A 21,551-nucleotide genomic window follows, 5' to 3' on the forward strand; every position below is an offset into this window, starting at 1 on the left:
GTAGTAAATTAACTGTTATAAAAAATCAGGACCCAGAGAGAAATGGAAGGAAATTTTAATATACAGAGATAAGAAATGTATTATATATTTGCAACATTGCTTTAAATGTAAATAAATATAATTACATTAATCATCTTGCAGCCTTTGTATTTGTAATCTTAACCTTTCACACAATTTGAACAGAAAATTTGATTTGAGCTTCACTATTTTTTTGGTTTAGACTCCATGTGATCTACATAAGTACATTAATGCCACAGCTTATTAGTTTTGCAATCAGCAGGAGATGCACCGGGGTGATTTGAATTCTACATCAAGAAGAATTGAATATTTTGGCACATCTTGTAGAATGCTTTAAAATTAGCATTATTCAAAGAAAACTAGGTACTGGCCTATTAATTTGTCATTATTATCTTCATGTACATTGTTGTGTGTTTTTGTTTTTCATACTGATTTTGGAATGTTCTGTGACTTTCAGTACAAAACCCTGTGGGGCTGACATAAGAAAATAATTGAGGAACTTCTTCCTAAAAGTTAGTCTATAATAACTTAGAACTGTTATGTTTCAGGTACATTTAAACTTGATTAATCATATTTTTCTCTGGAAGCAAAATAAATATTGCAATGTACTTAGTTAAGGAGACATAGATAATGTATTGAATAAATATTTAAGTGTTTATTAATTAACATTTATATGAAACATTATTCTTCAATTGACTCTAGTGGCAAAGATATCTGATGATTTCCCAATGAATGTCCTTAAAATTATTTTAAATTTTATTTGCCTACAAAAATTATGACCTTTTAAAATTTCATTAAAGTAACTTTATGATGTGACTCTAAAATTATGCATAATAAAATAAGTAAACTGTTACTACTCTACTGAAATAAATGGCAATTATAGATTGATGCATGATACTTCATTAACAAGTATTATCTTAATACTATAAATTTTGTAGTGAGCTCTTTTTACCTTTAAGCTATACATACATTATCTATTTATTTGTAATTATGTCTTTCACATTAGGCAGAGGATTATAAAGAAAATATTAAAATATGTTCATTTAGAATAATATAGCATGTTTTGGCAGTGTTCTATTGATAAAATTTAGCAATTTTATATAACTTAACCCTTTGCACTCACTTGCTTTTTTCTCAATTCCTTTATTCTACTCAGGATTTAATTTTTTAAATACCTCAGATTTTACAAAGCGCAGCAGTAGAATAAAAAACTGGAGTTTCTTTTCATACAAACTTATTTATTTGGATTTTTTAATATTTCAAATTATTGATACATTCAATAACAGTCACACTCGACATCGGAGTGCAAAAGGTTAAATAGGAGCTACATCTATAATAATAAAAGGGTAATATGCAAATAAACCTAATGGCCGAACAGTGAAATGACCATCTGGACAACCTTCCTGACAAAGCCGGGCCTGTGAGGGCTGAGGCAGCAGCCAGGGCTGCCAGGGCCTACCCTTGCACGAATTTCATGCATCGGGACTCTAGTTTTTATTATAAAGCGTGTTTTCTTAATTTAAACTCTGTAATACAAGATTCCCAGTACTTCCTGTTGTTTTAATTTACTAATTAAAATATTTTGGGGGCTATAGATTCAGAAAATAATATAAAAAACTCTGTTACAATTCAAAGTAAGCACATATGCAAACTTAAATTTTAATATTATTATTGCATTTATGCAAGTAAAAATATCTGAGCTTTTATTTTGTTTTAATTTATTAATTAATAAATTTAGTTTCAGAATACTTAATAACCTGAAAACAATTTTCTCAGTAGAAACATATTTAACTTTTTAGCTGTATTCATTTTGTATATTAGTAAAATTACATTTTAAATTACACATAGATGATATACATAGTCATTCATAACATAACATTTAGTTATATTAATAAATTTCACTTCAGTCATAGTGATTCAAAGCAACTGTAATATTTCAAAGGAATAGGATTGTGCTTACCTTGATCTTGAAAAAATCCTGAACAGTATGAATGCTTTAAAAATATCAAATAATAAATCTTTAAACTTTAAGAAACAGCTTGAAATTTAAGGATACATTTGGAGATGGACTTTATGAAAAATATTTTGTAACTATAATGGATGTATTTATTAATTTCTGTGTCAGCATATATTATTACCTTAGAGGGCAGAAAAAGTTCCCAATTTTTTTTTTTACCATGTTTCAAGTGATGAATTTAAATGCCTCTTAGAGTCAGTCTTGAAAATTTTATACAGAATCTGTTTATTATCCTGAATTTTAATGAAAAATTTATCAATATTTGACTATAGTGGATTACCAACCAATTTTCATTTTTCAGCTTGGGAGCTAAAAGTCCCCTGGAATAAGTTTTTTAAAGGTGTTCTTTATATCATGTTTATTATTGTCATGTCACTTGTTTTGGTTTTTTTTATTTGTACCTCTTTACCCTTAGAAATAAGTCTAGACCCATCACATTCAATTTTTTTCTGACCTTTTCAGTTACCAAATTAGAAAGGATTTGATAGCTAAGGTCTAGACATTGAAATTGCAGTCTTCAAAATGAAAGCAAGCACTTTATTGCTTCTCTGCAATAAAAAAAAAAAAAAAACAGCCTTTTTTTTACTCAAGTATTTTTGAAAACTACATTTAAATATTACACTAGTTGGTTATATATTACAATAATAGTTAGAAATTTTTGTGTGAATGCATGTGCTCACAGTAGTTATTGAAGTAGAATGATTATTTGAGGGGTGGGGGTTGTGAAATTTATTTAGAGGATCAATCCTACTTGAAGTGACTTGAGAAAGCACTGTTTTGATACTTCCACATATATTACCATTAAATGACATTGCTTATAGAAGGTGTCCCCCAAAAATGTATACATACTTTAACAGCTGATAGTTTAATTTTGAAAATAAAAGGCAATTGAATAAATGCTTCCTTTATAATTATTCAAAGTGTGTGTATACATTTTGGGGGAAAGCCTATGATGAAACATAAATGTATGGTATCTGTCAATAACACTTAAAATATTTTACAGTGTTCTCTCATTAATCCTCATTATTGTAGAAGAACATTACTTTCACATTCACTTTTCTATATCTGACCTGTTCATCCTCTCTAAGCATTTAATATGTCCTTAGTTTCATGGTATTTTAATTTTATTCAAAAAACATTTTAAAACAAGGTCACAATGTTTGTTTTTAAAGTTTTTATCTTTATATGTATATTGTTGGCCTTAAATTTTACAAAGAATAAATCTGATAGTCTTTTGGCCAGATCAGCACATTTTGAAGTTTTTATAAACATACTAGAGGTCTGATGCACAAAGATTCGTGCAAGAATGGGCCTTCCTTCCCCTGGCTGCTGGCACTGCCTTCTCTCTGGCCCGGAGCTGCCTTCCGCCTTCCCATGCTGCCTAGAGGCATGGAGCTGCTGGGGTGGTGTGGACTGCCTGTGTCATCAACATGGCCGCTCAGCGCCTGTGTATGCAAATTAACCCACCATCTTTGTTGGGTTAATTTGCATACTCACTCCTGATTGGCTGGTGGGCATCGTGAAGGTACAATCAATTTACATCTTTATCTTTTAGTAGTGTAGATAATTGTTTTGTTTAAAAATATATTTTGTTATTGGTCCAAGGTCAAGCATAATCCCAGTGTTTTGAAAGAAGTCACTTACTGCAATGCCTAAACTTATTTATGTGGAAAATAAGGATAATAATCTCCAATCTCCATATTCTAATTGTGAAAAATAAATGAAATTTTAGTTATGAAAATAGCTATATTAAAGAAAAGATATCTAAACCAAGATAAGAATTCTATTGGGACATCCTCATGTTAGTCTGTTGATTATTTTATTTTTCCCGTTACTTTTTTCCACATCAGATTTGTAGTCAGAGCAAGTTAAGACAAAAATATTTCCCCTGTAATATTACATTTCTTGTAGGAGGTTCCATGAGAGAAACTGAAATTTCAATGTAGGGCTATACTTTGCTAACATAGAAAATGAAGCTAAAAAACTGTCTAGTTTTTACAAAATGTTGCATTCAACAATACTGTGGCTTTAGGTTAAGGACCAATCATTGCTTCCCAAAAAGCCAGCATATAGTATAGGCTTTTTCTGATTTTAGAAAAAACATATTACAGTAGGAGATTTCATGGGCTATTGGTTTTCTACCTTATCTATCTCAGCCATTACATTCTCTGCAAAATGAAGTTGAAAATATATTGTTATATATTATAATTTACATTTGTTTACTAAATTAAAATAATGTCTTTAATTTTATTAAACTCTCTTTTTAGCTTTCATTCCTGGACTAAAGAAAGGTATAGTAGAAATCACCACAAACCATAACCATGGTGCATGTTTCATTTTAAAGTGTATTGTGAATCTGTGTTTGTTTTAAGAACGTTTGGCCTTTTCACTTCTCATAAAATATTTTAATTTCAACTGTTTGTTTCAAATACATTTTATTATGTTTAAAATGAACTGATATCTAGTAAAATATTTAGTTGGTTGTGTATCTTGTATATTTCAATGTTTTTCCCAAGTTATGTGTAATTAATCTTTATAAAGCAAAATTACCATGATCCTATAGTCAGTCATTTTCTTATTTACAGTGATTATTTTCCAATTATCTACAGATTTAATTACTCATTTTTTCCCTCTGACACAGTAAACATATACAGCATTTTGTCTGAGGAGACATTAAAGATATAATCTATTTTTATATATTTTTTACTTAAACTCTATCTGTAAAATGTACATGTTGTATACATGCCTAAAAATGACCCAAGTTTATATTCTTTGTGAATTTATAAATAATATGCATTTTATTTGCCAAATTATAACACATATATTACCTATGAATATATACTAAGTTATGGTTGATAGAAAAATTTATTTAAATGTGAAGTTTAAACAATCAGTTAAATATATATATAATTTTATTGTGCTGATAAAGTTGGAAAAATGATGCAGGATATTTTGTATATTTGCACTCATTGTGAATTATGTACCCATTTATTTATCATCTACTTTATATTTGGGTATGGATCTGTCATATTGTTCCATTGCTATTTTTATTTTGCTTCATACACTTATTTTGAATGTAGTTTATGGTCCACTAATATTTTGACCAAGTAGAGGTAGTACTCAAATAATAAAATCTTCATGAAATTAATCATAAAAATCTAAATTATTATGTAAAGAACCTAATTTTCAATCTTATATTTTGACATCTCATCAATACTATCAGCATGCTTCATTATTTTTGGTATTTTAAATGTTTATAAAATGTTGTTTGGGTCTCTTTTATATTATGTTGGAGTAGCTATATTGAGATCTTATATAATTAGTTCTAATGTACATTGTAAATTTTTGACTATCACCTAACTAATGGAATTTCAAGCTAAATATATTATTCTCCTTGAAAGTCTTGTGTAGGCAATGTTTATATGGGTAACTCAGGTGGAAGTGAATGCATTGCATGTGTTTTTCTTTTTGTCTCTTCCCTTCTCATCAGTTTTTAGGTGCCCCCTGATAGATATTGCTCAGGAACTATAGCTATCTCAATTCATGGGGACGTATTTGCTGTTGTAATACAAAGTCAAGGTGTTTTGGTCATAACTATTCTGAGGAATAGTGGAAAGAGCATTTGAATTTGTGTCAGGACATACTGAGTTCTAATGATAGTTCTCCACCTGACTAGATGTATACACTTGGCCAAGTCATTTAACTCTGATTCTCCATTTTCCCTCCTCATTTAAAAAAATTGTAGTGATCATATTTATTTTTAAACCTCACAGAGAGCCGAAACCGGTTTGGCTCAGTAGATAGAGCATCGGCCTGTGGACTGGAAGGTCCCGGGTTCGATTCCGGTCAGGGGCATGTGCCTTGGTTGCGGGCGCATCCCCAGTGGGGGGTGTGCAGGAGGCGGCTGATCGATGTTTCTCTCCCATCGATGTTTCTAGCTCTCTATCCCTCTCCCTTCCTCTCTGTAAAAAAATCAATAAAATATATTTAAAAAAAAGATAAACCTCACAGAGAAATCATGCTGCTGAAATGTAAAAATACAATAATAACAAACACAAACCCAACAACAGTTATTGAGTGTGTACTATGTTCTAAATACTTTCCCTAATAATCTACAAGTTTCTATTTTTATACTTACAACACTTTTATTTGGAAGTTTTATTATTTTCTCCATTTTTTCAGAGATGTAAATGGAAGCAAATAAAGATTAAACAATATAGGGATTCATTTGACCATTTCTAAAGCACTATACCTGTGTAAGCATTAATATTACTTCAATTTTGAACCTTCTTCAGTACACCAATGTGTAATGATCATTACAATTAAAACCACACTTTAAATTTTACTCTAATTTACTTATCATATTCATAACCTAGTTGGGTTTTGACTTGAAACTGCACTGAAACAGCATAATAACTTTTGTGATTATATTTTATGACTAGAGGCCCATTGCACAAAGATTTGTGCAATAGGCCTTCCTTCCCCTGGCTGTCGGCACTGGTTTTCCTCTGGAACCTGGGACCCAGTCCTTCGCTCTGGCTGCCACCTTCCATCTTCGCTCTGGCCAGAGTCTTCGCTCAGGCCGGAGCCTCTAGTGTTCACTCTGGCTGGAGCCTTCAGTCTTCACTCTGGCCGGAGCCTTCAGTCTTCTTTGCTCCAGCAGGAGCACCACTCCTATAGCTCCCTCCACTACCCGCCATCCTCCCTATAGCAGGTGTCCTACCCCTCCTGGCTACTCCACGCCTGCATATGCAAATTAACCCACCATCTTTGTTGGTTTGATTTGCATACTCACTCCTGATTGGCTGGTGGGTGTTTCAGAGGTATAGTTAATTTGCATATTTCTTTTATTAGTGTAGATAAATTTCATACCATATTTTGTATAACCCCTTTCTATTATGAGCTCATTTCAGTAGACTTGCTATTATTTACCTCAAATAATATAATTTTTTAGGCATATTTCATATTATTAAATGTTAGTACATAAGAGAAAAAAATGCCTCCTGTGACCCTAATCTTAAATTTATGAAACAAAGATTATTTCATTCATTTAAACTTTTCAATTGAAGGCAGACTGATTATCTGGAATGACATTATCTTCTTAAGTATAAGAAAGGAGGTTTTTTCTTTCATAATAAATTAGATATGCAAATGCAAGTTCTTAGTAGTAAGAGAATTGCCTCTACTTCTTGGGATGCTTTACTGACCCCCAGGGAAGAAACTGCAAGTACAGGGTGGAACAAAAGTAAGTTTACAATTGTTTGTATGGAAACTAATACAATAATCTAATCTAATAATAGACAAATATGCAAATTGGCCGCACCTTCGCTACACTTAAGCCACGCCCACCAGCCAAGCCACGCCCACCAGCCAATCAGGATGAGTATGCAAATGGCCCCAACAAAGATGGCGGCTAATTTGCATATCAAGACAGCGTCCAAAGAAGCCAAGAGCTGCAAAAGGGAGTAAAGCTTCCAAGAAGCAAGCAAGCCGGGGGGGGGGGGAGGAGAAGGGCGGGGCGGAGGCAGGGCCGGGGGCGAAGCGAAACGCGGGCGGGCTGGAGGAGAAGGTGGGGCGGGTGACAAGGGCAGAGCGGAGGCGGGGCCGGGGGCGAAGCGAAACATGGGTGGGCTGGAGTAGAAGGCAGGGCGGGTGACAAGGGTGGAGTGGAGGCGGGGCCGGGGGCAAAGCGAAACGTGGGCGGGCTGGAGGAGAAGGTGAGGCGGGCGACAAAGGCGGAGAGGAGGTGGGGCCGGGGGCGAAGCGAAACGCGAGCGGGCTGGAGGAGAAGGTGAGGCGGGGGGACAAGGGCGGAGCGGAGGCGGGGTAGAGTGCAGCAGGAAATCCTATTGCAGGATTTTTCCTGCAACGGGAAAGCTAGTTAATATATAAGAATATAAGAATAAACTTTGTTTCATGTATTCACAAATGTAAACCTACTTTTCCCCCACCCTGTATATACTTATCAATTAATTCAGTGCAAAATATTTTGTCCCCCCTCCTAAGGAAAATATACATTAATAAACATTTATAAAGTAAAAACTTTCATTGAAATTGTTTGCAAGTGTTTTTTCCTGTTTTTGGAACATGTTTTAGCATCAGAGTGAGAGTTTCAGCTATTTCATTTTCTATTTTAATTGAGGTCTAGGATTTGAGCAGTAGAATGTTAACTCGTTTGTCTTTCAGCTGTCATTTGTCTGTTGTCCATAGCAAAAGCTCAATTACACAAGCTGATTTTTGTTATATTCTTATAGTGTTTTATTAGACAACCTTTACTCTTCTGGCCCTCAGATAACTCTCAAAGATCTGTTATTAAGCTAGGTTTCAGTATTCATTGTTTGTATTCAAAGGCCAGCTGTAATCTATGAGTTAATTACTTAGATTTAATTGTTGGATTTTGAGTAAGGGGAAACTGTTTAGGGCTGAGAATGTGGAGGGAAAGCAAGTTGAGTTGGAAGGTTTTAGGAAAGACTGGCAAAACAAATTATCTCTGAGCCAAATGAATCTCTTTACCTATCTTCATTTGACTACTTAGTTAATAGGATTGTGTGAACATAAAACATAATTAATACTTATGCATGATATTTATGAAGTTTTTCATATGTCAATTAATAACAAAATTAATGCGTTATCATAAAGTATTTTTCACATGGTCAGGAGTTAATGAAAATGCATGAGTAAGTTTTCAAATGACAGATTTATAGCACAGACTGTAATATTAATCCCTTTATATTAATTTAATGTCACTAAGTTCTCTGACCACAGAACTGAATCAACATGCAGTTTTGTTTTAGACTATTAATAGTAGACTCTAAAATATCATAGAACAATATTTGTAAAAATATTTAGTCTTTTGAAGCATTTGGATATTTTAACATCTATAATTTCTTTCTTTAGATAACATAAAATAAGTTCATTCCACCATATTCATTATATATCATTCATTGATACATGGAGCTAGAAAAAATATGCTTTATTATAAAACTGTATGCTTTTAATGTTATTTTCATAATTAAAAAATAAACAAATGTGATATTATTTATCACAGAAAAGTAGACTAGTTTGAAAATTAGTATCTTTTTTTAGGCTATTCAGTGTTGTTAAAGTTAGAAAATGAGTGTGGTACTGTAATTGTCATCCTGATAAAAACTCTTTGCATAGTTTTGAAACAGTTTGCAATCTGTTAATATAAAATGCATTTTTAAAAACTGCATGTTCTGGGTTTATTCTGTTTGTCTTTTTAAAATTCATGTAGGTTAAATACATGTCTTTGTTAAGTGACATATTAGCTGCTTCTTGGCAAAACACTCCTCAAACTTAAGCCATAAACATTGAGAAAGTTCTAAATACTCATTTCTGCTACAGCTAATTAGAATAGTAATCTTCATTTCATAAAGCATAATTTTATCATGTGTCACTTTTCTCCAGATTGTCTGAAGTTGATTTTATTTGACATGGAAACAGATAAAATATTAAATTTATTTACTTATATTTGCAGATGCCACATCAAAAGTTAGGTTTATTATGAGGCAGACATTTTTGGTTGAAATATACTTTACAAATAGGATTTTTTTTCTAGAATACACACAAAAATTGATTATTGAAAAGGCAACATTTTTGTTAGGTAAAATGTCAATCTAAGAATATAGCCCAGGAGTCTTGAATTTCAAGTGGTTTATTATCATTGATTTTTATCTGCACTGTAAAAGGAAAGTATAATGAGATACATATTTATAATTTTAAATTGTATAATTGGTACACATTTAAAAAGTAAAAACCAACAGGTGAAATTAATTTTGGTTATATATTTATGTAACCCAATATACCCAAAATATAATTATTCCTCCATGTAATCAATATAAAATTATTAATGAGATATTTTACATTTTTTAATAGCAAGACTTGCAATTGGTATGCATTTTACACATTCAGCACTTCCTCAACTAACCTCATTTCAAGTGTTCAATAGCTATGTGTGGGTAGTGGCTACTATATCAACACAGCTTTAGATCCTTCTCAAATACAAAGGATTACAAGTAATTGTTGGGTTTGGGCTGCAGAGGGAAAAAAGGCCTTGGTATACATTTATTTGATATTATACCTTGAAGAAAAATAAACAAACAAGCAGAAGCCCTTGAAGCCCTTGATTTTATGCTTGCTTATCTGAGAATATTTTCTCCCTGGCTGGTCAAAGTTCAAAGTAAAAAGGAAAACATGTGGGAAAAATACTCTACTTGATTTTTACTGCCATGAGCAATGAAAAAAAAAAAAGTCAAATGTGAAGCAGCAAAGGATTGTATAGATCAAAGTCAACACTTTTAATTGCATACTTTGTGTAATATGTTTGAGGCTCTTAAGAACCACAATTTCTTACAGTTCACTTCTTGAAACTCCTGAGGAGTTTGCAAGAGGAGCCTTTAGTATAGAATACTGATTGGCACTAGTTAATCTGGAGGTTACACAGGCATGGGTGATTTTTAAAAATACATGTTTTTGTTGATTTCAGAGAGGAATGGAGAGGGGGAGATAGAAACATCAATGATGTGAGAGAATCATGGATTGGCTGCATCCTGCACACCCCCTCCTGGGTAATGAGCCTGAAACTTGGGCATTCCCTGGTTCATGGGTCTATGCTCAACAACTGAGCAACACTGTCAGGGCGGCCTGGGTGAGTTTTGAAAGTATATTGTATACGGTTTTATAATAGTCAGTACTAATCACTGCCAGAACTGGAGCCAAAAGGCTGAAAAGTTTCTATCTCCCAGTGCATACAAAATGTGGTAATTCAATTTTAAGAGATTAATAATAAAATTTACAATGTTAATTTGAATATATAAATCTGAACATCTACGAATCCTATATAATAAAGAGGTAATATGCAAATTGCCATCACTCCAACACACAAGATGGAGCCACCATGTGGTCAAAGATGGCTGCCCTCAAGTGGACACAAGATGGCCCCCACAAGATGGCCAGCAGGGGAGGGCAGTTGGGGGCGATCAGGCCATCAGAAGAGGGCAGTAGGGAGGGACCAGGCCTGCAGGGGAGGGCAGTTGGGGGCGACCAGGCCAGCAGGGGAGAGCAGTTAGGGGTGAACAGGCCAGCAGGGGAGAGCAGTTGGGGAGGACCAGGATGACAGGGGAGGGCAGTTGGAAGGAATTAGGACAGCAGGAGAGGGCAGTTGGGGGCGACCAGGCTGGCAGGGGAGGGCAGTTAGGGGTGACCAGGCTGGCAGGGGAGGGCAGTTGGAAGGAACCAGGCCAGCAGGGGAGGGCAATTAGGGGCAATCGGGCTTGCAGGGGAGGGCAGTTGGGGGCAACCAGTCAGGCAGGGGAGGTCACTTAGGGGCTAGTAGACTGGCAAGGGAGGGCAGTTAGGTGTGACCAAGCCAGCAGGGGAGGGCAGTTGTGGGCGATCAGCGCAGCAGGGTAGGGCAGTTAGGGGTGACCAGGCCTGCAGGGGAGGGCAGTTGGGGGCAACCAGGGCAGCAGGGGAGGGCGGTTAGGGGTGACCAGGCCGCCAGGGGAGGGCTATTAGGGGCAATTGGGACTGCAGGAAAGGGCAGTTTGGGGTGACCAGCCCATCAGGGGAGGGCAGTTGGGGGCGACCATGCTGGCAGAGGAGCAGTTAGACGTCAATCAGGGGCAATCAGGCAGGCAGGCGAGCAGTTGGGAGCCAGCAGTCCTGGATTGTGAGAGGCCTAAATGGGCAGTCGGACATCCCTCGAGGGGCCCAGATTGGAGAGGGTACAGGCTGGGCTGAGGGACACACACACACACACACACACACACACACACACACCATGCACGACTTTCATGCACCGGGCCTCTAATACTACCTAGTAAAAGAGTAATATTCAAATTAACCATCACAATACACACCCACCAGCCATGCCCACTAGCCAATCAGAGCGAGTATGCAAATAAACCCAACCAAGATGGTTACAGTCACAGAGAGCAGGAGGGAGGATTGGGTTTCCCAGGCAATGGAGGAAGCTAAGCTTTCTGCCTGCCTTTGCTGGCCTAAGCCTCCACTATAGGCTACAAAGTTTCAATTATAGAAGGTAAACAAATCCAAACAGAATTGGCAGCAGCCACAGAGCTGGAAAAAGCTGGAGGCTAAGGTTGCCCCTGGCAATGGAGGAAGCAAAGGTTTCTGCACATCCTGGCTGGCCCAGGCCTCCATTCCAGGTTAGAAAGTTCCAATTATAGAAGAAAATAAATTCCAACAGAAAGGCTGCAGGCCACGGAGCAAGCAGGTGGCTTGGCTCCGCTCCAGACTAAAAGGTTTCAATTGTAGGAGGTAAAAAAATTCCAGATACTAGGGCCTCCACTTGGGTTTCCAGGGGGCTTGACTGTCCTGCAAACCACCACAGGCCCCTCACTCAGGCTGCCCCATGCCCCAAGGGAACCCCCACCCTGATCCGGGACACCCTTCAGGGCAAACCAGCTGGCCCCCACCCCTGTACCAGGCCTCTATCCTATCTAATAAAAGAGTAATATGCAGATTGACCATCACTCCAACACACAATAAGGCTGCCCCAATGTGGTCAAAGATCCTGCCCCCATGTGGACACAAGATGGCCACCACAAGATAGCCAGTAGGGGAGGGCAGTTGGGATGCACCAGGCCTGCAAGGAAGGGCAGTTGGAGGCTATCAACCCTGCAGAGGAGGGCAGTTAGGGGTGACCAGGCCAGCAGAGGAGGGAAGTTGGGGGCAAACAAGCCGGCAGGGGAGCAGTTAGACATCAATCAGGTTGGCATGGGAGTGGTTAGGGGGAGATCAGACTTGCAGGCAGAAGCAGTTAGGGGCAATCAGGAAGGCAGGTAGGCGAGCAGTTGGGAGCCAGCAGTCCTGGATTGTGAGAGGGATGTCTGACTGCCCGTTTAGGGCTGATCCCACCAGGATCCGGTCTAAACGGGCAGTTGGACATCCCTCGAGGGGGTCCCAGATTGGAGAGGGTGCAGGATGGGCTGAGGGAGACCCCCCTGAACCCGTGCACAAATTCCGTGCACCAGGCCTCTAGTATTAAATCAGAGCCTATAATATCTTAAGGAAATGTAAAATATTTATATAATAGATGTCTACATGTGGTATTCATGGTGCTCATACTAACAGGATATATTTGTGAGACTTATCAGTTATAAAAACAATTCCAAATAGTCTTGTGTGTCAGAGACAATTTAAAACATTGTTTTATTTACTCTATAATCACTTATTATTGGCTCAAAATATCACCAAACTAAAAACAGAAAATGTCTTACAAAGTGATTAAATTCAATGCTCATTTAGTAGAACAACATTCCAATCCTCTCTAATAATAGACAAATATGCAAATTGACCATACCTCCGACACACCCTCAAGCCACACCCACAAGCCACGCCCACCATCCAATCAGAGGGAGTATGCAAATTAACCCAAACCAAGATGGCTACAGCCACAAAAAGCAAGGTTTCCTAGGTAACAGAGGAAGCCAAGCTTTCCACCTGCCCTAGCCAGGCCTAAGCCTCCACTCAAGCTACAAAGTTTCAATTATAGAAGGTGAACAAATTCAAACAAATAGCTTGAGAGAGAAGGCCAGGGTTGCCACCGGCAACAGGGGAAGCAAAACTTTTCGCACACCCTGGCCGGGCCCACCCGCTTAAGGCAACAAAGTTTCAATTATAACCCCAACACAAATGGCTGCTGGCCGGCCTCGGAGGGAGCCCCAGGCTTAGCTCTGCTCCAGGCTACAAAGTTTCAATTGTAGAAGGAAAATAAATTCCAGATACCAGGGCCTCTGCTTGGGTCACCAGGGGTCATGGCTGGCCTGCAAACCATCACAGGCCCCTCGCTCAGACCGCCCCACACCCCAAGGGAAACCCCACCCTGATCAGGGACACCCTTCAGGGCAAACCAGCTGGCCCCCACCCCTGTACCAGGCCTCTATCCTATCTAATAAAAGAGTAATATGCAGATTGATCATCACTGCAACACACAATATAGCTGCCCCCATGTGGTCAAAGATCCTGCCCCCATATGGACACAAGATGGCCACCACAAGATGTCCAGCAGGAGAGGGCAGTTGGGAGGCACCCGGCCTGCAAGGGAGGGCAGTTGAGAGGGACCAAGCCTGCAAGGGAGGGCAGTTGGAGGTGATCAACCCTGCAGGAGAGGGCAGTTAGGGGTGACCAGGCTGGCAGAGGAGGGAAGTTGGGGGCAAACAGGCTGGCAGCAGAATGGTTAGGGGGTGATCAGGCTGGCAGGCAGAAGCGGTTAGGGGCAATCAGGAAGGCAAGCAGGCAAGCAGTTGGGAGCCAGCAGTCCTGGATTGTGAGAGGGATATCCGACTGCCCATTTAGGCCTGATCCCACTGGGGTCGGGAGGCAAGCAGTTGGGAGCCAGGCAGGCAAGCAGTTGGGAGGCAGGCAGGCAAGCAGTTGGGAGCCAGCAGTCCTGGATTGTGAGAGGGCAGTCGGACATCCCTCAAGGGGTCCCATATTGGAGAGGGTACAGGCTGGGCTGAGGGACAACCCCCCTCCGCGCACAAATTTCATGCACTGGGCCTCTAGTAAATTGACAAATGCTTTATATTTTAACTACAGTCAATCTAATTATATCATGGCTTATTGGTAAAGATGTGAACTATAGTATGCAGCTATTATTCATAATCCAAGAGAAATTTAGAATATATATTTGCACAGTTTGCAGCTTGGAGAAAGCAACTGTTGATGCTTTACACAGTTTGATTTTACACCCGATTAACAAAATTGTATTTCCTTTGTTTTCCGTAGTTGCAGCTGATCTCCAAATGTAATAATATCCTATAAGATAAGAGGGAAGAAATAGGAAACTTTAGAGAAACCACATTAAACATTTTTTCAAATATATTTACTTAGGCCTTCTTAAGCTTTTTAAAATGCATTTAAAATCTAAAGAATAAGAATATGTTAAAAACTAAAAAAAGGGAAATGTATTTGTCAGAAAGTTTCAGAATTTATAGTGTTAACAAAGCATGTTGATAACTATGCAGAAATTGATAGATCAATATGGTAAAATAAAATAGTACTGAAACTGACCATAATGCATATCTAAAGTTAATCCATGATTTAAAAATAATCAAAATGAGATATGATGACATGAATTATTTTTTAAAAAGTGCTTGGAAAGTTGGCAAAGTATTTGGATAAAGACTATCACTCCAAAATACATATACAATAATTTTATAGCAGATCAAAGATATGACTATAGTAGTAAGTCTGGTAACAATTTAAAAGATAATATCCTATCTAATAAAAGGGTAATATGCAAATTAACCATTACTCCATCACAAAGATGGCAGTGCCCATAGCCACAAACAAGATGGCACCCAGTCCCCTCAGCCTTGCCAGAGTCCCCCAGTCCTGGGGGGGGGGCTGCTGCTGAGAGCAGGTAGTGTGAGGGGCCTGGCAGAATGCTTGCTTTGTCGCTGCAGTGATGGAGGGCCTCTGGGCAGCAAGTGCAGAGCAGCTGGGGCCGGACACTTGCTTAGTCTCCACGGTGATGCCCCAGCCTTAGAGGGTCTCTGGGGGACAGGGGGGACAGCCCACAGTCTCCGTGGCCAAGCGCAGGCCCGGAGAGGAGATGTCGGGCCAGCCTCCCATGGAAACAGCATGGCTCCTGGCAGCACACTGCAGTTCCCACTGGCTCCCGTGGAAGCAGCAGGTGGCCTACTGCGCACAATATTGCACGATGGACTACTAGTAAGTAAATATTAACCAATCAAAGAAAGATGCTTCATTTTAACTTTTATTCTTGAATATCTGTATAATTAGTGGGAAAACTAATCTTAAACAGTTCTAATAGAACTATTTAGTTGCATTGCATTACTGAAATTAGTTCTCATCATGCACTGTAGAAATTACTGTTACTCCTGGTTAGTTTCACAAAACGTTTCAATTCTAGAGTGGTTCTCTCATCATTAATTTAAACATAGTTCTTGAAAGAAAGCATGATCATACAAGGCAGAATGTGTGGCAGTAAGTACTAATTTTCTCTTTTTTAAATATTAATTTTGATGATCATGATAAAAATAATCAACTTTCAATGAGCAGGTGCAAAACATTACTCATTGTATGCATTTCAAAGCAGCAAGAGATGAAGTCACTTTGAAACAAAGGATTATTTTTAAATAGGTAGATACATTTCTTCTAACAATATTTAATAAAATGATCTCTGTATTTACAGATGTAGCCCGATTTATCCTTTAAACTAAAATATTTTGAGTGTATGTTTCCTAAGTTTTGTCCTACCTTTTCCTCCCAACTCTCCCTTTTGCAGGCCTCTTGATAGCTCTCCTTTACTTCCTTTATTTTATTCAACAATCATTGTTGAGTACTTGGTATATACCAGGCACTATACTAAATTCCCTTCTTTCATCTTCTACTCTCTCTGTAATAGGCAGGTTGTAATAGGAGAAAATTAGTAAGTGGAAGTAAGACAGAAATAGAAGTAGAGGTACTTATTCATAAGTAGGTGAAAATAAGACTTTTATTATTAGTATTCAATGATATTGTATGTAATAAATTTTGATATATTATGACCTTGTTTCAGGACAGCATAGAAATAAATCTTGAATGGGATTTCCAGAAAAAGAAAAAAAAAAACCTATATTCATACTTCTCACCATTTTCTCAAAATACTCATAGGCAGAAGGTATAAGCCAAAGTCTGCCTAAGTGGATCACTTTGAAAATGTACCCTTGTATGCCTGCTATAAGAGTCCTTTTCATTTTTAAAACCAAAATGGTAAATAAGTAGTTCCATCATGAAAAAAAATAATATTATTGGAATTTTACTTAGAAATTTATAAAAATACTTTTTATCACATATAACTTTCCATATTTTTCAAGGCCCTAAAACCATTAGAATTGTTTGAGAGTTAGATAACAGAACTACTTAATCTTATAATCTAATTGCTGAAGTATAAAAACATTTCCCTTCCATAGTTATCAGTAATGACTTTGTCTAATTTATTTTGAGGTTAGGGCTATGACATCCTTAAACTTAATATTTTACTGTAATTACTTGATACTCAAAAACAGATTTGTTATGAAGGGGAAATGCTCCTAAGGTTTTATTTACTTCATCTTTTCTCTCAGGTTTCCATGTAAGTCTCTGAATTTCAATTTTATCTATGATAATATAATAATAATATCTTTATTTACACTCTAATGGAAATTCAGAATCATTATTATATCTTGCAACATTTACTTACTTTTAGTATTTACTTAGCAAATACAATCCAATTAATTGAGTTAAATAAACTGTCTTGAAAAGATTTTCTATTGGAAATAATAAAAGCTTTTAACTGATTAATTAAGAAATTTTATACTATAGGAATTTCGTATTATTATAGAATTGAGTTGTAGTGTGTGTTGCGATTTCTTCAACTCTTCTGTCTTCCCTTGAATACAACTGCTGTAAAAGTTTTATCTTTGAAAGTTTATGTAAAACTATAATGTGTTGATTGAGTATTTTTATTGAGATATAATTCACATAATGTACAGTTCAATTTTTAGAGTGCACAACTCAATAGTTTTTAATATATTTATGTATTTGTGCAACCTTCACCACTATTGGATTGCAAAACATTTTAATTACCCACAAAAGCCCCATATAACCATTAGCAGTCACTCCCCAAACCCCCAAATCTCCATTTTGTAAACCAATATTCTCACTTCTGTCTCAATAGGTTTTCCTATATTGGAAATGTCTAAAAGAAACTTATACAGTTTGTGGTCTTTCATTTCTGGCTTATTTTATATAGATACTAAAGGCCTGGTGCACGAAATTCATGCACTGGGGGGGTGTCCCTCAGCCCAGCCTGCACCATCTCCAATCTGGGACCCCTCAGGTGATGTCCAACTGCCGGTTTAAACTGGTAGTCAGACATCCCTCTCACAATCCAGGACTGCTGACTCCTAATTGCTCGCCTGCCTGCCTTCTTGATTGCCCCTAACTGCTTCTGCATGCCAGCCTGATCACCCCCTAACTGCTCCCCTGTTGGCCTGATTGACACCAAAGCATTCCCCTGCTGGCATGATTGACACCTAACTGCTCCCCTGCATGCCTGGTTGCCCCCAACTGCCCTCCCTGCAGGCCTGGTCCCCTCCAACTGCCTTCCCCTTCAGGCCTGGTCACCCCCAACTGCCCTCCTCTTCCGGCCATCTTGTGACAACGTGGGGGTGGCCATCTCGTGATGACGTGGGGCTGCCATCTTGTGGTGGCCATCTTGTGATGACGTGGGGGTGGCCATCTTGTGACATGAGAATGTGAGGGTCAATTTGCATATTACCTCTTTATTATATAGGATGTTTTTAAGATTTATCCATATTATAAGTATACATCACTACTTAATTCCTTAGTATGGCTTATTAATATAGCATTGCATGATATACCATTTTATTATCCATTCATTAGTTGATTAACATTTGTGTGTTTCCATCTTTTGGCTATTATGAGTAATGCTACTATGTACATTTGTATAGTAGTTTTTGTGTGGGCATATATTTTCATTTCTGTTGGGCATATATTTAAGAGTAGAATTGCTGAGACATATGGTAACAGTATGTTTAATATTTTAAGAAACTGCCAAAGTTTTCTAAAGTGACTGTATGTACCATTTAACATTCTCATTAACAATGTATGGCCAGGCTGGTGTAGCTCAGTGGTTGAGTGTCTACCCATAAACCAAGAGGTCACAGTTCAATTCTAGGTCAGGGCATATGCCACGGTTGTGGGCTTGATCCCCAGTAAGGGGTGTGCAGGAGGCAGCCGATCAATGCTTCTCTCTCATTATTGATATTTTGTCTCTCCCTTGCCTTTCCTTGCTGAAATCAATAAAAATATATTAGAAAAAATGTATGAGGGTTTCAATTCTCACCAATACTTGCTAATATCTCTTTTTAATTGTAACCATACTAGTGATTGTGAAATATTTTCCAATTGCAGCTTTCATTTACATTTCCCAAATGGTTAATGATGCTTAGAAGCTTTATATGTGTATGGGCCATTTGTATAACTTTTTTGTTCATTTTTCATTTGTGTTGTCTTTTTATTATTGTTATAAGAGATCTTGATATATTCTAGATTTTATTTTTATATAAGATATATCACCTACAAATAATTTCTCTCATTTTGCAGGTTGTCTTCTCATTCTGTTGATAATGTTTTTTGAACCACAAAAGTTTTTATTTTGATGAAATTTTATTAGTATACACACACATGTATATTTGTGCAACCTTCATGTATATGTGTGTGTGTGTGTGTGTTTTCTTATTGACAGTATTATAGTATTACAGATGTTTTCCCATCCCCTCCTTTTTCTTCCTCCACCCAGGCCCTATGCCACTTCAAGCCTTGATATATTTTTAATTTGCTTGTTTATGCTTTAGGTCTTATATAAAAAAATAATTGTTTAACCTGAAGTCTTAAAAATTTGCAACCATGTTTTCTTATAGAAATGTTTATAGTTTTGGCCCTTACAATTAGGTATTTGATTCATTTTGAGTTGTTGTTTGTATATGGTATGAGGTAAAGATCTAACTTCATTTATCTGCACGTGGAAATAAAATTGTTCCAGCAGTATTCATTAAAATTGCTGTCCCTTGCCCCTTGAAATGTCTTGGCACCCAAATAAAAAATGGAGCAAAATAAATGTTTTTATTTCTGAATTACAAATTGTGGTCCACTAATCTATCTCTCAGTCCTCATGATTTTGCCACAAAGTCTTGAGAATTGTAATTTTGCTCTGTTTTGGAATCAGAGAATGTCAGGCCTCCAAATGTGTTTCTCATTTTCAAAATTATTTTTGCTAATTTGGATCTCTTGAATTTCCATAAGAATTTTAGGATCAGCTACTCAATTTCTTAAAAGAATCAGCTTGAATTTTAATAAGTATTTTGTTGGATCTGTAGATCTATTTGGAGAATATTTTTATCCTGATAATATTAAACCTTCTGATCCAATAACATAAATGTTTTCAATTTATTCAGATTAAAAAATTATCAATGGTTTTGTAGTTTTAACATATGAGTTGTACTTCTTTTATTAATTATATTCCTATCCTATCTAATAAAGAGGGAATATGCTAATTGACCCTCATGCTGTCACAAAGATGGTGGCACTCACAGCCAATAAGGAGGGAATATGCTAATTGCTGCCCCGCCCTCAAAGGTGGCAGCGCCCCAGCCACAAGATTGCAGCACACATGCCTCCAGAGTCCCCCAGTCCCCTCAGCCCCTCTGCCGCCCAGGGCTGGCCTGAGACGCATGCAAGCCTTGGATGGCAGCTGCCCAGCTGCCCAGGGCCAGCCAGAGTCGCAGGCAAGCCTCAAATGGCAGCTTCCCAGCCAATGCCTGAGGTGCAGGCAAGCCTCGGATCATGGCTGCCCAGCCTCCCAGGGCCACCCAAGGTTCAGGTAACCAGGGCTGGCCGAGGCTTGTGCTGCCGGCAGTGTCAGCAGCAGAGGTGTGATGGGGCATTGCCTTCCCATGATCGCCAGGTCACCTCCTGCCCCTGAGGGCTCCTGGACTGTGAGAGGGGGCAGGCCGGGCTGAAGGACCCCCCCCTCTAGTGCATAAATTTTCATGCACCGGGCCTCTAGTGCCTCTAGTGTGTGTGTGTGTGTGTGTGTGTGCGTGTGTGTGTGTGTGTTTATATATATATATATATATATATATATATATATATTTCCTTTAATATGAATAATTTTTTAAAAAATTTGTTTTTATATTGTTCATGGCTAGTGTATAAAAATCTATTGAATTTTTTTACTTTGATCTTGTATCCTACAACTTTGCTAAATGGTTTATTAATTCTAACAGTCTTTGTGTGGTATTTGTTTGGATTTTCTTGTCACAAGATTATCTCGTATGTGAATAGAGATAGTTTTAGTTCTTCTCTTCCAATATGGATGTCTTTTATTTCTCTTTCTTGCATAATATACTTCTTTGTCTCTATAACATTTTTTTTTCTTTTCCTACTGTGTCTTTTGTCTCTTGTTAGTATAATTACTACACCTCTGTTTTCATTACCTTTTCCCTGGTATCTCTGTTTTAAAGTCTGTTTTAAATTCATTAACAGACTTCTAATGAATATTTGTGATCAATATTTTAAATAACATTTAGATTTCTAGTACATTAATCAAGCAGATTAGAGCAACTTTTAACTTGTATTAATTTCTTATTAATGCCGTAACAAATTATCACCATCTTAGTTTCTTTAAACAGCATAAATTTAATATTTTACAGTTCTTGAGGGCAGAAGTCCAAAATACATTCCATTCAGATAAAATCAAGGCATGGATTAGACTGTGTTGCATTATGGAAGCACAAGAGGAGAATCTATTTTCTTGCCTTTGCCCAGTTGCCAGAATTCTTGGCTTATGACTGCTTTCCATTTTCAAAGCCAACAGACCTTGGTTGATTTTTTCTCATGATGTCATCTCTGGCTTTGAATCTTCTTCCTCTGTTTTCTCCTTTTAAGGACCTTTGTG

General features: G+C 37.4%; 1 protein-coding gene across 6 annotated transcripts in view; it reads left to right on the forward strand.

Annotated features, from left to right (window-relative positions):
* Positions 1 to 21,551, forward strand: part of PCDH11X (protocadherin 11 X-linked) — a 1,077,187-nt gene that overhangs the window by 867,889 nt on the left and 187,747 nt on the right. For 4 of the 6 annotated variants that reach the window (XM_054719537.1, XM_054719637.1, XM_054719704.1 and 1 more), the window contains one exon: positions 4,303 to 4,326. The exons of the other annotated variants lie outside the window; for them this stretch is intronic. In XM_054719537.1, the coding sequence (XP_054575512.1) occupies positions 4,303 to 4,326 (24 nt within the window). The remainder of the gene's footprint in view (positions 1 to 4,302; positions 4,327 to 21,551) is intronic. 6 annotated transcript variants of the gene reach the window in all.

Source organism: Eptesicus fuscus, chromosome 1 (genome assembly GCF_027574615.1).
Source record: "Eptesicus fuscus isolate TK198812 chromosome 1, DD_ASM_mEF_20220401, whole genome shotgun sequence".
In the NCBI taxonomy this organism is placed as follows: Eukaryota; Metazoa; Chordata; class Mammalia; order Chiroptera; family Vespertilionidae; genus Eptesicus; species Eptesicus fuscus.